The 15,039-nt window shown below is 38.9% G+C and overlaps 1 protein-coding gene across 1 annotated transcript; it reads right to left on the reverse strand.

Moving 5' to 3' along the window:
* Positions 1 to 1,130: 1,130 nt before the first annotated feature.
* Positions 1,131 to 8,711, reverse strand: SNX20 (sorting nexin 20). The gene is made up of 4 exons (XM_085303873.1): positions 8,585 to 8,711; positions 6,439 to 6,617; positions 4,640 to 4,791; positions 1,131 to 2,094 (listed from the first exon to the last, which is right to left on the reverse strand). Exons 2-4 carry the CDS (start codon positions 6,602 to 6,604, stop codon positions 1,426 to 1,428), a joined length of 987 nt encoding a protein of 328 aa, XP_085159999.1. The 5' UTR covers positions 6,605 to 6,617; positions 8,585 to 8,711; the 3' UTR covers positions 1,131 to 1,425.
* Between the last annotated feature and the right edge of the window lie 6,328 nt (positions 8,712 to 15,039).

Genomic DNA, 15,039 nt, shown 5'->3' on the forward strand with positions numbered 1-15,039 from the left:
ATTATTTTGTATTCTCTCTAAGCTGTCCTTCTTGTAACATTACACAGCAAAGTTTTTGAGATCGAATGCATTTTTAATTAGCTGATTCTTTTATGTGCCTGTGAGGTAAATTAATACAGTTATTCTTAATTTACAGACAGAGTCACAGCAGTGAATGCAGTACTCGTATCTGATCGACAGGCCTGGAAGTACCCAGTGGACTGTGCTCTGTGGAGAGTAATGACCAATGTAAGCATGACCTTGTTAATTACAATATTTTGAGGAATTAATTTATAGGATTGCTAAAACACTGATGTGGGAGAGATAACAGAGCTGAGAATTCCAGGCAGCAGGTAAATACAGACTTTTCCAGCAATTAGGAAACTTTCCTAGAAGCTTTAGGGCCAAGAAAAGCTCAGTATTCATATCTGTGGATGGGGTCCCTGCAAGAATCAGCTGTGTCATTGCAGCACCTGCAAGATGGTATCTCCGTTGTGTGTACCAGGCTGTAAACCTAAGGCAACACCCACTTTACATAAACCTCTGAAAGACAACCAAGAAGTACAAGCTCAGCACAGATTGTCTGTTAACCATGTGTCTCACAGCTTGAAAATTAGAATTAAATACTACCATTATATTAGCCAGATGTTYCCCTCCACAGCATCCTTCTGTGGTTCCTTTTCATGATGTATATATTGCATGCAGTATGAATTTTCTACTCAGGTCAGAGCTGCATTTAAAAATCAAACAAGAATGTGGCTTCAATACAAGTCATTAAACTGTATCATTTACAAAAAGGAAATGAAGMATATTCCCTCGTCTCTAATGGAATCATCATCGCTTGTATTTCTTGCTCCTRCTGAAGTTGACTGTAAACCTTCCCCTAAAACCATCCCCTCAGACCAGTTGACTTCAGGGGGAATAGGAACTGTCCCATCATCCTCAGAACCAGCAGTGCTCCTTGACAGTGCTTCAGTTGGAGGAGTAAAAATTACACTGTTTCTGAAGATGCATCCTTTAGATTGCGTGGACTGATATTTCTTTTCTTGAAAGGAAGTAATTTCCACATAAGCAAGCAATGCCTGTGATTCTGCAGAAAGTATTTTATTCATTATATTTTTCTGTTCTGAAGATACACATGAAATCAGCTATGTTCAATATACTATCAAAATAAGCAAATTATGAAGAATTTTTTGTTACAATTTTCTTTCCAAAAGTTTTGATAAGCTTAGGTGTTTCTTCTATCTATAGAGCAAGTACAATATTGTCCAACATAAACATTAGTGTCCGTTTTGAACATGAAAGATATTTTATTTAAATTTTGCTAAGCACAAAGTTATGTTATCCAAACAGGTGATTTCCAGTTCCTACTCTGTCAGGAGTTTGTGTTCAGGATGAGGAGCTGATGGCTTTACTCTTTAATGAAATCCAAATCCTTCCTTGTGTTCACTGTACATACTCCCGAACTGCAAGTTCTTTCAGGGTAAAAGTCTTTATTGGATGTTTTTTTGCTTTCCATTCTTCCAGTTTCTGTTGCAAAGACAGAAAATCCTTGCCAAGTTCGTATGCCAGAGTGATCATTGTTTCTAACAGCGGAATGTAATACCTGTGACTGGTGTGTACCCGAAGGCGCAGCAGAGCCTTCTCTCCGTATTCAAAGGCACTTGCTGGGTTTTCCAGGTCCTTGTGGCACACCACGATAGCACACAGAGTTGGGACAACCGAGACAGGGTTGCCTCTCGTTAGCCTTTCCTGCAGACCGATGACGTCTAACAGAATTTCCAAAGCTTTGGTGTACTGGCCACCCCGCAGGCAACCATATGCTTCCTTAAGCTCTGGCCTTGTTAAAAAGTCAATAAATTTTTTTGATCTTCGGATATATTTCATAGAATACAGAAGTCTCAGATAGTCCTTAAAGGCTAATTTCCTCTCATTGATTATTTCTTCTGTGAAGTTCCTGGTCAGATTTTTTTTAGGGAAGCTCACATCTTCCATTTCTTCACTGAAGTCCTCCAGAAGATTTCTATGCAGTTTCTCAAAATCTGAATAGCGCCGTTCAATTACAGATTTGTTGTGGTCAAAACTTCCTGTTTGMAGAATGATGATTTTATACATCTAACGCAACAAAACAGAAAAAGAAGCATTAGAATGACCGTTCCAGCCTCAGARCAGCTGGAATTTGTTACTGCTTCAAAAAGACTTCATGCTTTCATATTCTACTGCTGAAACCTTCCTGCACCAATCTTGCATGAGTAATCTTGTATACTGCTATGGCTTGTAGTGGTGCTGCTGCATTAATCGCTGGTTAGGAGTATGGTGCATTCTCAGCACAGGGGAGACCTTTGAGAACTGTATCCACCAAATATTTAATTCCTACCTCCTCCTGTTTTGGACTGTTATCACCAGACTTTACCTTGGCATATATAAATAAGTTTGTAGATAAGCAAAGCACCAACTGATTCTGTCCTGCAAGGTGCTAGACTGGTGAGCTAGCAAAGACTGAAGCACACAAAATCCCTTGCAGAGTATTTCTGTAACTGCACTAGGTTTGTAACAGCCATGGCTGCTGCAATCAATCATCTTYAGTGAAGAGAATAGATTTCCCAGATTTAATATTGAGTGTAGTGTATTTTACATTAGTTATAATACTCAGAAATGCTGTTTTTATCAGACAATTCTCAGGACTTGGGGGTGAMAGAAGAGGGAATAATTGGCAGGAATGGTCAATGTAAGCAAAAATCAGATGGAATCACTCCAAAGACTTATTCCCCTCTAAATCATTGTCCTGTTACTCAAGCTTACTTGGCATGTAATTAACGCAAAATAAAGTGACATTTCTGAAGAAAATATGTGTTTTCTGTCYAAAATCCTTCACTAACAGTTAGCAGCAACACTCTCCCACTTTAACAGTATTCAAGAGTAAGTTCTCAGCTCTTCACTGGCCTCAGAAAGGAAATGACTTTAATAAATGTGATGTTAGAAAAATAATTACAAAATAAAATTGAGTGTTATGTGTTGTACAAATAGATTCCCTTTTAGTCCTGATCCAAGAACAGTAATGTGGAGGAAATCTCTTTGCCAGGTCAAAACCTTAACGTATGTAAACCAGTGAAACCTCACTGAGGTCATCTTAGCTGTGTCATCGTACACCAGCTAAGGACATGGGCTATTGACCTTGATGTCCTTTGCATGATGATGATGTTCAGTCAGCTTCACTGTGTTCCCAGTGAATTAAACAGGAACTGGCTTACTTATGTCACCTGCTTTGTTTGCTGGTATTGGAACATGTAAACTAATACTAGCACGGGTATCTTTCTGGTTTTCTTCTTCTTCTTCTTCTTCTTTTTTTTTTTCCCTTAAGAGAAATTCTTAGTTTTAATCTTCACAAACCATCTCCTTTAGAGATATGTATATTTGAGCTGACTTCACTGATTGCTTTTTATTTGTATGCACTATGACATTTTCCTATACTTTGCCCTGCTCTCTGCTGAAAAGTGTATATATTCCTAGTGCATATCCAAAAATACAAGAGAAATTTTCTAAGCTACCATTTTATGAAGGACAGCTAAGTAAATATTTTTATTTGTGGAATGTTCAAGAGAAGGAGAAGAAATACCATTTCATCAAATTAATATTCAGATCAGCATAATTTTGTTGTAATGTAAAGCTTTTTGCCTAGGCATTTAACTTGTGACAAAGTTTAACTACTGTACGCTACAAGTAATACCCTTGCCCTCATACAGTTTTACTGAAAAAAACTTTATTTATTCAACAACTATTCAGTGCATGTAAGAATGGCAACATCTAATTAGCTGTGTATAGCATGCAACAAGATGTTAGGACAGTTTATGAAATGTTTACTTGCCTTAAATCCTACTGAGTTTAGGCRCCCAGTATGAGCAATGCCAGTATAATTCTCAGTATTTTTCATCTAAGGTTCTCAAAGGCTTTGCAAAGGAGGAAAACATCCCTATCTGAATTTCACCAAAAGGAGTACAGAAGCAAAGAGACACAGGGTAACTTTCTCTAGATGAGTCCACCAGAAGTCCATGAGCAAAATCAAACAAAACCCAAGTCTCAGTACTGTGAGGAAATATATAAGAATCCAAMCTATTCTGTTCTTCCTGTCCCTCATGATTATGTTTCAGCATAAAAAATCTGATAGAAATGTGACATCCAGTGCAGCTCTAGGTAGGGACAAGGAACCATCCCAAAGGAGATCGAGCTGGAGGATGAGTCTTAGACTTTGTCTACATCAAAGCATTTTGCATTTGTGCTAACGCACAACTTTGATATGGAAATTATACAAATACAACCTGCCTGTTATACCAGCCTAGCTTAGAACCAGTGTAACTACGTTGCTGCTTTTATACCTGCGTGAATTTGCTTAGTGTTGACAAGCCTCTGGGTGTTAAGGATACTCAAACTGCTATTTTACTTGATATCACTTTTCTATCGCTGCAATGTTTTTTCACGGAAAGATTATATCAGTAATGCCCATATGAACAGTATCTTACTCTGAGAATAGGTTCTACTCCTTATGATCAAGGCTTGCAAAACCCAGCCTTTGGTGAGACTTTCATCTAGTGAGCCATGCTGTGCAGACCCTTGTAAAGTGAGTAAAAATTAACGATCTTCTTACATACCCATTTTTGCTTACCACGTATTTAGATAAGTGGTGCTCTACAATTCTGGTTGATGGGATTTCAAAAAGGAGATTGACTTGTCTGCACTGGCGTTTTTCATTTCTCCAATATTCCTGAAGCTCTTTAGTGGTCATTGAAGAATTGGAACTCAGCAATGCACTGGAATCTGAAAACAATATATTTAATATTTCAGATTGTAAGCTTTGCATCTGGAAAGAAAACTCTTACATATTTATTGTGAAAGTAAGGCCTAGAATTTCTAATGCTATGACAGCAATACCTGAAAACTGAGAAGTCATTCCACTGCTAATGAGGACAGCTTCAGATTTTCTAACTGAGAAGACTATAGTGCTCTGAAATTTGAAAGAGACTAAATTGGCTGCAGAATATAAACCTACCTACATGATGGCAATTGCCTGAAGTAGGAAAAAATACTGACAAGAAGTTTCACGTGTCTAGGTTGTAACCTCAGGCACAGCCTGAACAAGATGTAAGCTTCACCATCCCAGAAGTAGCCCTAGGAAACCCTGACTCAGGCAGTCTTCTGAATTAGACATTTCTGCAGGCTTCTATGTTGCTAAGAGGAGGAGATAATATAATACAACTGCAAACTCAGACACATATTCAAATCCTTTCCTGATTGGAGCTGTGCAGTAACAGGTGAAAGATGAGAAAATGTGCATATCCTAACCCTAAAGGAGAAACTCAGATAAGCAGCAGAGCCAAAGGGGGAAATCTCACTTCCTCTTTTTCTTTTATAGTGGAGCTGACACCACAGAGATACTTATTATATACCTCTCTCTATGCACACACACACAGATGCACACTCACATGTATATATACATACATATATATATGAGTATATATATGTGGGTGTGTGTGTAAATGGAGGACAAGAGATTGAAGAGTTTGCATATAGGAGAATTTAGTGTAGCTTTTCACAAGGCTGTTTTCTCTGTCTTTGAAATCTAGTGACAACAGGTTTCGTCAGGTGGCATCTAGGATAGCAAAGCGGGTAATATGAATGGAATATTTGTATTTCAGTGGGCACATCAGCCTCCATTTCCTGAAATGATGTATCTGTCAGTGCASCCAGCTGAAGTCATTGTCTGCAACGTGTGTGACATTCAGACAATGGAAGTGAATGATCATAAATGAATGGGAAGATAACTGCTTGATACAGAAATAGAGCTGTAAGTGCCTCATAAAATTCCTTTGGTGTCCGCATTGGGGTTTGGCTGAATCTCTGCAAAGCATCTATTTCTTATCAGTCATGTGCTGTTTAGGACAGCTTTGCAGGGGGGCGGTTCTTGAAAAAAATGTATRTATTATGGATTATATTTAACATTTTTTCTTAATAACAGATGAGAGCAGTTTTAGGCATAGTAAAAGTTCAGTGTAGCTTCTTCCGAAGGGATGTTATAGACCACTGCCTGAGTTTAGTTACAATCCAGTTCTTGGTGCCTTTGCTAATACTGCCAAGAAATTCAGATTTTGTGATGTACAGAAAGCACATTCACAAGACAGACCATCTGATGGCCACTGTTTTGGTCCCTGGTGTGTGAACTAAATCTGTAGCACATTTTAGGAGCAAGGATTGTAAAGGAAAACTCGACATTTATGTATAGGAGGATATGCACCAGTTTTACTATYACTATATTATTATTACAGGTTTAATCAAGGCTTATGTTCAGTGGAGGAATAGCAGTATAAATCTGGAGTATTGCTGCAATAAACAAAGCAAAAGTTTTTATGTAAAAGGACAATAGCACCAATAGATACATGTAACATGGAATGAAAGGATAGCATCAACCTTGAAGGTTATCTTTTCCTGGGTTTTCTTTGCTCACTTGACATGAAACTTCAGCTCTGGGTTGATTTTGTTCTTCATCAGATGGAGTTGTGGCAGAGAATGGAGTAATCCTGCTTACAGCTTCCAACAGCTCTCTTTCTGCTGTATAGTGTGGGTCCTGGTCCATTGCAAAGCTATCACTGAAAGAATACAGTAAGTATGACATTTCTTAATAGCAGGCCTTGAGACGATCCAGTCTGGTAATTTTGCTTTTTACAGACTTACTCATTGATCTCTGTGAACAAATTTCAAGTCATCTATAGTTTATTTAATAAAAATGAGAGTAATAAATAGAAATACACACATAGCTATTAGTAAAGAAGTAGTATTATTGCCACTGAAAGTGTTTGAAATCTCATTGTCAGATTAAAATAAAATGTGGAAACCATAATAAGAAGTTATGCAAATAAGATTAGATGGAGAACTCTGACTCCATTTTGATCAGTGAGATTTTTGTCAGAAACTTCAGTGGTGACAAATACTTGCTCCTTGTATTTTGCCTTTAACCTTGAAGTAGTAGTATGGATGAACTCAAATCTTGCAGCTAATTTGTATGACTAGTAGTCTGATTCTCTTGTATTACTAGAATTTGCTCTTCTTAAGACTCCAGAATTTGGCATCTGTTCCTAACCACTATGTTGGCCTGTAGGGCAAAACAAGGTGGACTCTGAAATAATACTTTTGTCATGTTTCTGTTTCATTTTCCCTCCAGAGACTTGTCTCTGATCTGTGAGAACAAAATAACTGAATCTCACAATGGCTAGGTAGAAGGAAAACCGAGTTTTCTAATTATTATGCAGAAGCATTCTCCCTTTACTTGTCTTTTTTCACCCATATACTGGGTGTGYAACAGATTGGTATGTCTGTCTTATGTTAGGACTGCTATTTTACCACATGTTCATAAAATGCATAATACAATATGGCCCATAGATTGGATTAGCCTTTTTGCCACATTTTTGTCTCCCTGGAGTGGATTTTTTAAAAGTAACTATTTATAACATGATTATGATATACTAGCATTTGAAAAAGTTTTAAGAGCACCTTAAAAACTTTGCTAGAGTGCTGTGTTCAGTTAGTTAGCACGACAGAGAAACTGCTCACAAGTCAGACAACAGGGGAGAAAAATCAAGTAACATAAAGTAACCTTTAAATGTTCTAGTCTTCTTTGCACATATGTAAAGATAATGCTGGAGGAGAGATTATTAAGTAAATAGGCTTTTCCCTGCAGCAAAATGGAAGTGCAAATTACTTTCCTGTAACAAACATCTTTTCCTTTGCGGGGCTTGGACAAGCAACACATACGAGTCCCCCTGCTCCTTAGAAGGAGCCTCATGGAGCCCTTATATTTGGACTTTGTACTAGGTCTCCCAGGATGTGGAAGTTCTCCCTGTTCTTCTAGCCTTCCTTAACACCTGCTCTTTGGATGTTAAGAATGGACAGTTAATTTCCAGCTGCTCAGACCTTTTAATAATCATGACAGTTTATCCTATGGATATAAACTTGAAAATACCTTTTCTTTAAATGATAAATGAAGATTATCTCAATTATACCAGATTAAATAAGGCATCCGAAAATGGCCAAATAATTTAAATAACTTTTCTGTAGGTTGTGAGTTGGTACAACTACATAAGCAAAATTATATTTATGTCAAGATACATATCTTTATAAATGTCTTATTCATTTGTAGATATAAAATTGGATATATATAATTTATATTATAGATAATATACATAATTTATCTATGTATAAATACTGCTTAAAAACATAATTTACCACAGAAATACAACATGATTGTAAGTAGAAGGATGCAGAAGTGAGTGGTATGACATACAAGCCGTTGGGCATTTGCTTCTGAAAAGTGTCTATACCTCATATCAAAATTTTGTTTCATTTTCACATCTAAAAGTCATTGTAAGCTGTTTTAACTAAGGTACTGTTCATTTCTACACTTTAAAAATATCCAGAACAATACAAAGAAAACTGCAACAAATTATACAGTTATATTTTGGAGAAATATTCAGCCTGTTCTTTTTCAGGATAAATGCCATTCCAACCACTTTACTGAGTTATAAGTAACATCAGAAACTGCAGTATGCAAAATGCTCACCTGGGAACTTGGGAAGAGATTTTAGTTGTGGCGCATTTATAGTCTATATCAGTTCACGGAAGGCTTGCTTTTCATTTTCAAAATGCAGAAAAATACCCCTGTGTTTTCTTGTAAGAGGCGCATACCGTTTTACAAAAAGGAAGGAAGAAGTCTTGATTAAATCAGACTTCCTCATCCAATTGGCTCGCTGTTTCAGCAGTGACTGGTTACGCACGAAATTTCCAATGTGCCGTGAACAGTTCTTGTTCCGTCTGCAAGCAAGATACGGCCTGGTGTCAGCAATGCAGCGAGCGAGCGTCAGTAATACATGTGCGAACYCAAAACGCGGCAGAGGAGAGCGCTCAACAGCAGTTACAGAATCGATGAAAACTGCTCCACATGAATGTCGGAAACCAAAATAATAAAATTAGCAAAGGAGAGATGAGGAAAGAAAAGAACTAAATATGTAAAMGTATTTCTGTGCAAAAATAGACCTGGTAGGACATCTTTAAAAGACAGACTTACCATGCAGTTCAGGAAAAAAAAATGCAGATAGTACCACAATAAGTAGCCTCATTCTATATAAATTTACATTTTTGACAGAAATCCTGATTCTACGCTGTGCTTAAGCATATGATTAATTTAAAATATCTGCTTAATTAAAGTTCAGAAAGGAGCATTATTATATCCGACATGACTACTAAACTTGAAATGGACTTATGTGTGTGCCTAAAATTAATCCCAGGCTTAACTCCTTTATTGAACTGAAGACAAAGTGCAGAAAAATGACATGTTAATCCACATGTCCAATGCCCAGAGGCTTCGGTTTGCAGTTGACTTTACTTTGGAAAACTGCTTAAAGTATCAAGATAGTTATTTCTGGAGTAAATAATACGGACATTATCTTTTAAAGCAATGTAAGTTTCTCGGTTGCCAAAGCTCACTCACTGAAAAAACAAGAGATTTTAATGCAGCACAAATGTGAGAGGAAAACATCCAAAGGACCACATGGATCCTGCCCCACACATTCCTTTAAAACAAACTATTTCAACTAATGTAAAATTGGGGCCATAAACTGGCAATGTCTCTCTTCTGTTTTATTCAGCATAAAACAATGCCAATTTTAACTTGGACTCGGTGTAAATGTAGAAGTTTTGCCAAAATAGCAGTCAGAACGATGAAAAACCACTTCTCTGTGGCCACAGCCATACTGGCAAGCCCCGCTTATGTCGATGCCGTCGTACTGGCAGAGYCCCCTAGCCAGAATAGCATGTTCCAGTCAGGAAACGGCTTTAAGTTATACCAGAAAAGAATTCTTCTGCTAGTGTAAGATGTGTCTCCACAAATCTGTGTTTGCCAACACAGCTCTAAGGTGTAGCTATACTAGCCAACCCTTTTATGTATAGACAAGGCATGAGTTTCTGGCTCAAGTCTCATTCCTTTAAAGTTAGATTTATGTTTTTGGTTACAATTGTGAACAAATACCAAGGGGGATTTCACTCATGCTGACAGTTCACAGATGTATCCAAGCCTTTTATTTTGAATTTGCTGATTTATGTGTAGCCAAAAAGCAATATATTATTTTGTGATGCTTAGTGCTATTGTCCTGCTCTTGATACAGCTGAAGGAAAGAGGAAAGTATATTTTCAGTACGTTAAGCAGAACCTTTGTGGTCAACTATTTTAGAAGTAATTCCTAGTTAAATTAACCYGAATGAGTAAAAAATGAGAAATCTCTTATTACGACTACGACTGACAGATATAAATTTAATTTGCAGATCAAAGGTGCCCTGCAAGAATTCTGCCTGCCTCAGTAGAACCAGCTGTTACAGCTACGGCCGGTTCCTGAGCAGGCTGTAGGAAACACCCGCGGGACTATTGTTAAACTTATTGCCAAGAGTCATCCCATGCTGGGTCACCCCATAGCGGGTTTATGAGGCTGCTGCCCCTCCGCCTCCTCTCATGTGCCCAGGTTTGGTCCACACAGCCCCCTGGCCCTTCACTGGGACCAACTGTTGTTAGTCTGGCAGYGTTTCACTATTCTAAATGTCTACTGGATTAGCACATTCAAAAAAGTCAACAACATACAGCGATGCTTGCTAGCAAAATGCAGAACGAATATCTTTCTCTTTATAGCCTCAGTTTCATTTTCAACAGTCAAATGCAGCATGTGTAAAGGATTAAATAGTAGAAAAGGAGAATTTTAACAAAGGCAGCGTAACATTCTGAGGGATGAAGAAGTGCTCTTACACTGTCAATTCATTTCTGTCTACTCAGAAAACTATGGTAAATTTTAATGGAAAAGCATGTTCTGTCACTTCCACCGATGGAAAGCCCTGGCTTTATCTGGTACACATAAAAAATGCACAGTACTAAAATGCATTCACTGAGGGATATGGAAAGAGTATTCTGCTGTAACACTGGAGCTMGTCAAGGTTGAAACCCTAACATTGCAGTGCACAAAAATGGTGGCCACAGGAGTTCTGCTAGGTCCTCCTTACCAATTTAGGATGGAAGTACTCGCTTTAGAAAAGTCTGTTTTAGGAAGAGTAACCTGAAAATTTATCTCTAACACTTGGTAATCAACCACCACATGAGCTAATCTTGTGATGTTATGTAAGGATGCCTATATCAAAAGATCATGTATATGCTTTTGATTGGTTAAAGGGCCAGAACAGACAGCATCAATAATGTAAAATATCCTGTCTTGATTTATATTTGATTTTCAGTTCAGTTATACTCTATATTTGATTTATACCCTGATGAAAAATCCACAGCAATGTTCAAAAAATTGTTCAGATAGATAATTCTGCTTCCTAATAACTTTTTTTTTTTTTTTTTTTTTTTTTTTTTTTTTTTTCTCTGGGGCCTACAATAACATTAATCTGACTTGGGCAATTAACATTTTACCAATCAGACAGATTACATAAACCCAAATAAACACGATATTTAATTATAGACATTTAACCATACAAAGCTCGTATCATCTTGAAAAATTATGAGAGAAAGCAGTGCTACACACAAACTGCAGTATACTGACAGATTTTTACCATTGTAATGGATGTAGCAAGTTCTTATCATGGTGAAAGACAGAAGATACTGAAGTGTTCCTTATGCTAGTTATAGAATATCATGTCTCAGTTGTGGTTGCAGTATGTCTTTTACAAAATACTCTTAAGCTTCTGCCCTGATAAATATAGCTTCAAGTGACCTGATAGAGTCTGTGCTGATTTTTCCTCTGAGGCCACAAACTATGTAACTAATACTTATTTTTTTTATCTCATCATTTATTGGATGATGAAGAAAAATAAGGGGAAGCAGAAATACCTAACATATTTATCCAAGTCCTCTTTTATCACATAACTAATATTTAGAAAGTACTAGAGTGCTGTCTTTGATGCTTCTACAAGAACTTTTCTTCTCTTTTTTAATGCAGCTGGATAAATAGCTATTTCCRTATTTGAAGTAGCAGAAAAATTCASCTGTCCATGAATACTCTGCACTTTTGGGATGATGTTGTGATAAATGAACATCATTCCACCATCCTGGCACAACACAAAACTCTGTTCCATGTTATCTACATAATGTTTAATTGTAGTGTTGTGTCATTTGAAAGTGGAATTTGTTTACCGTACTTCCATTATTAAAAAGATGTTTCTTTTATCAAGCGTGTGGTCTAAAAAAAAATAATTTGCAGTTTAATGGCAAACACCTCTTTGTATTGATGTTATAGACAGGGTTTTCAACATGAAAGAAAGATAACAGACCCATTTTACACTGCCAAAGCCCTGTTATCACTTTACAATTCCTTTATACTTCTACAGGAGTATGAAGGAGCTTTAGCATAAACAACAGCCTTGGCCTTTCTTTCATCTGTGGTCTGTCAGTGACACAGTGCCGCAATGCAAACCCAACGGGTCAATAGCATATTAACTCAAGTTAAATTTCACAAGCACTATTCTGTTGATAGAATGGCAGATTTTCTAAATGGTGTATGCTGAAATAACGGAGGGTTAAATACATAATAACATGGAGAAGTATTTTTAAAATATTTGTTTTTGGGTTACTAGGTGTAGCACATGCAGTCATTCCTAGCTAATATTTTTGYATTTTACTCTTATAACCTGCCTGCTAACATTTCTTCTTGAACATGATAATGCTATACTTAGGCTAATATTTGTATGTCAAGTTCCAGATGTAATTTATTTACACTCAAAATGTAAAAGTCACGAAATTTGGGATAAAACGATTTATAGCAGACATACTAATGCCTTTTGAAGCAGCATAAAAGGCAACTCTACAAATGGAGGAAAATGCAGCTTTGTATAGATAGCCACCTTGAGGATTAGCAGAGTATAACTGTGTTTTATTGTGCGCCCTTCCACAAAACAAAGGAAATGTAATACATAAATCTTAGTATCTTTTCAGTAATATTTATTCTTTATAAATTAAGTATGACTTTAAAGTGGAATTCTACTCTTCAGTGATTAAATTAAATGATTAATAGGAACACTGACTCCACAATACATGCAAACACATACTTTCCTTAGGCAAACCAACAAAACCCTGGTTACTGACATTCAGACTGTGTTGTTTTCATCTGCACTTAACTGCCAGTAACAAAAGTCTGTGTCATGCCTCGAAAATAGTGGTAGCACCATACTTCATCTGCAAAGTAGGCTCTCTAGCCCTGGTCCAAGGCTGCACCACAACCGCTTGTTCTGCATCTCTGTTACATTCTGGAGACCCATGGGGATTAACTGAAACAGCCCTTATTTTAGCTAAAGACTTAAGTATGTAAAAAATAGAAATATTAAGGATGCTAATAAAATAGCAAAGTGTTCATTTGTATGGCAACATTAGTATAGCCCCTGGTGTTTTTAAATTGAAATAATTATTATTAAATAAYTAAATTAAATTAAATTAATAATTATTATTAATAATTATTATTTCACCAGTATTTTAAAGTATGATGTGCTTTAAAAAAAGACGTTTAAAAATAAATGTTGTCATCTGCAAATGCTTCGTGTGCGAGTAGAGCATTTAAACATAACCTTCCTGTTGAGCAACTCTTTTCTATTCTGAAGTTCATTCTCTCATTCGTTATTTAAGACGAGCTCACTATACACATAAAAAACTGATGTTAAGTAGATAAAATAGAACAGCATTTGGATGACAGTAACATTCAAAAGTAGGTCAGTTAAAAAGGAGCTACATCTGGCTTGTATTAGATTAAATATCCAGTAGCATTACATTTCTTGAGAGTAAAAATACTTCAAAACTAGGTATTGAAGTAATACCAAGTTTAATATTCATTAAAAGTTCTCCAGGTAACTCTACCACTGAGTAATTCATGAGGCATCATGTAAAGCTATGCCATGAGTTTAGGAAGCAGATGGCAAACCTATATACTGGGGAAATAGCATTTTGTACAGCATTGCAGTAACGACYGTTACGATCTTCCCCAGGAAGCACTGGAGGCTAATTAAGTTCATTCAGTCAAAAGTTTTTTAACTTGKAGACGTTTTTGACTGCAAACTATGCTGTGGTGAAGTCCTCAAGCCTCCTTCTCTTCTTTGCACAGCTGCTGTGCTTGGAGGGCTGCAGATTCGCGGAGCGGGGGTCTCTCACACCACCTCCAAGGCCTGCTGAACGCGGCGGGGCTCCTCTGTCAGCTCAGCTCAGCTCAGCTCAGCTCAGCTCAGCTCAGCCCAGCCTGCAGCTCTGCCGAGGACTCGCACCGCGAGAAACAGCGGGGCCTCTGCGGAGCCAACCTTCCCGCTGAGGGGCTCCACCCCGCCCCGCCGTGGGGACGGAGAACAGGGTGCCCCGCCAATCAAGACACCGGCATCACGAGCATCTCCCGCATCCCAACGCCCGAGCTTCGGGTCACCCGCAACTCAGCTGCCCGCCCTGTTCCAGCCGGCGCCGGAACTCCCAGGCGCCAGCGCACCCCACTCGCGCAGCTGTATTTGTGAGCAGAGGGGGGCCCGGGGACCCGCCACACCCCCCGCAGCCCCCCAGCCAGCGCCCAGGGACCCCACCCCAGGACGCYGCCGCGCTGCCCTCGCCACCGGCGACCGTTAACGGCCCGCGCCCCGCCGGCTCCGCGCGCTGCCGCGGCTGCCCCCTCGGCTGAGGGCTGCCCCGCCGCCAATGGGCGGCCAGCAACACACGTCCGCCGCCCAATCATCCCCTGCGCAGCCCCTGCGGTCCCGCCCCCCTCCGCCTTCGCGCTCTGTGTAGCCAATCCGCGCTCTCGACGAGCAGCGCTCCGCCAACCGCGCCGTTCTGACCTCCCCGCCCTTCCCCCTCCCCCTCCGCCTCTCATGCAAACCTGATGAAGCGGAAACCCCCTCTATCACGCGTCACGCGGAAGCGTTCTTCGCCAATAGCGCTGCGAGGCGGCGGCGTTCCCGCCTCGTGATTGGTCGCAGGGCGGGCCCGAGAGCAGAAAGGGGCGGGCTCGGCGGCACA

The sequence above is a fragment of the Rhea americana genome, unplaced genomic scaffold, assembly GCF_003343005.1.
Source record: "Rhea americana isolate MKP2758 unplaced genomic scaffold, rheAme1 scaffold_20, whole genome shotgun sequence".
Classification (NCBI taxonomy): domain Eukaryota; kingdom Metazoa; phylum Chordata; class Aves; order Rheiformes; family Rheidae; genus Rhea; species Rhea americana.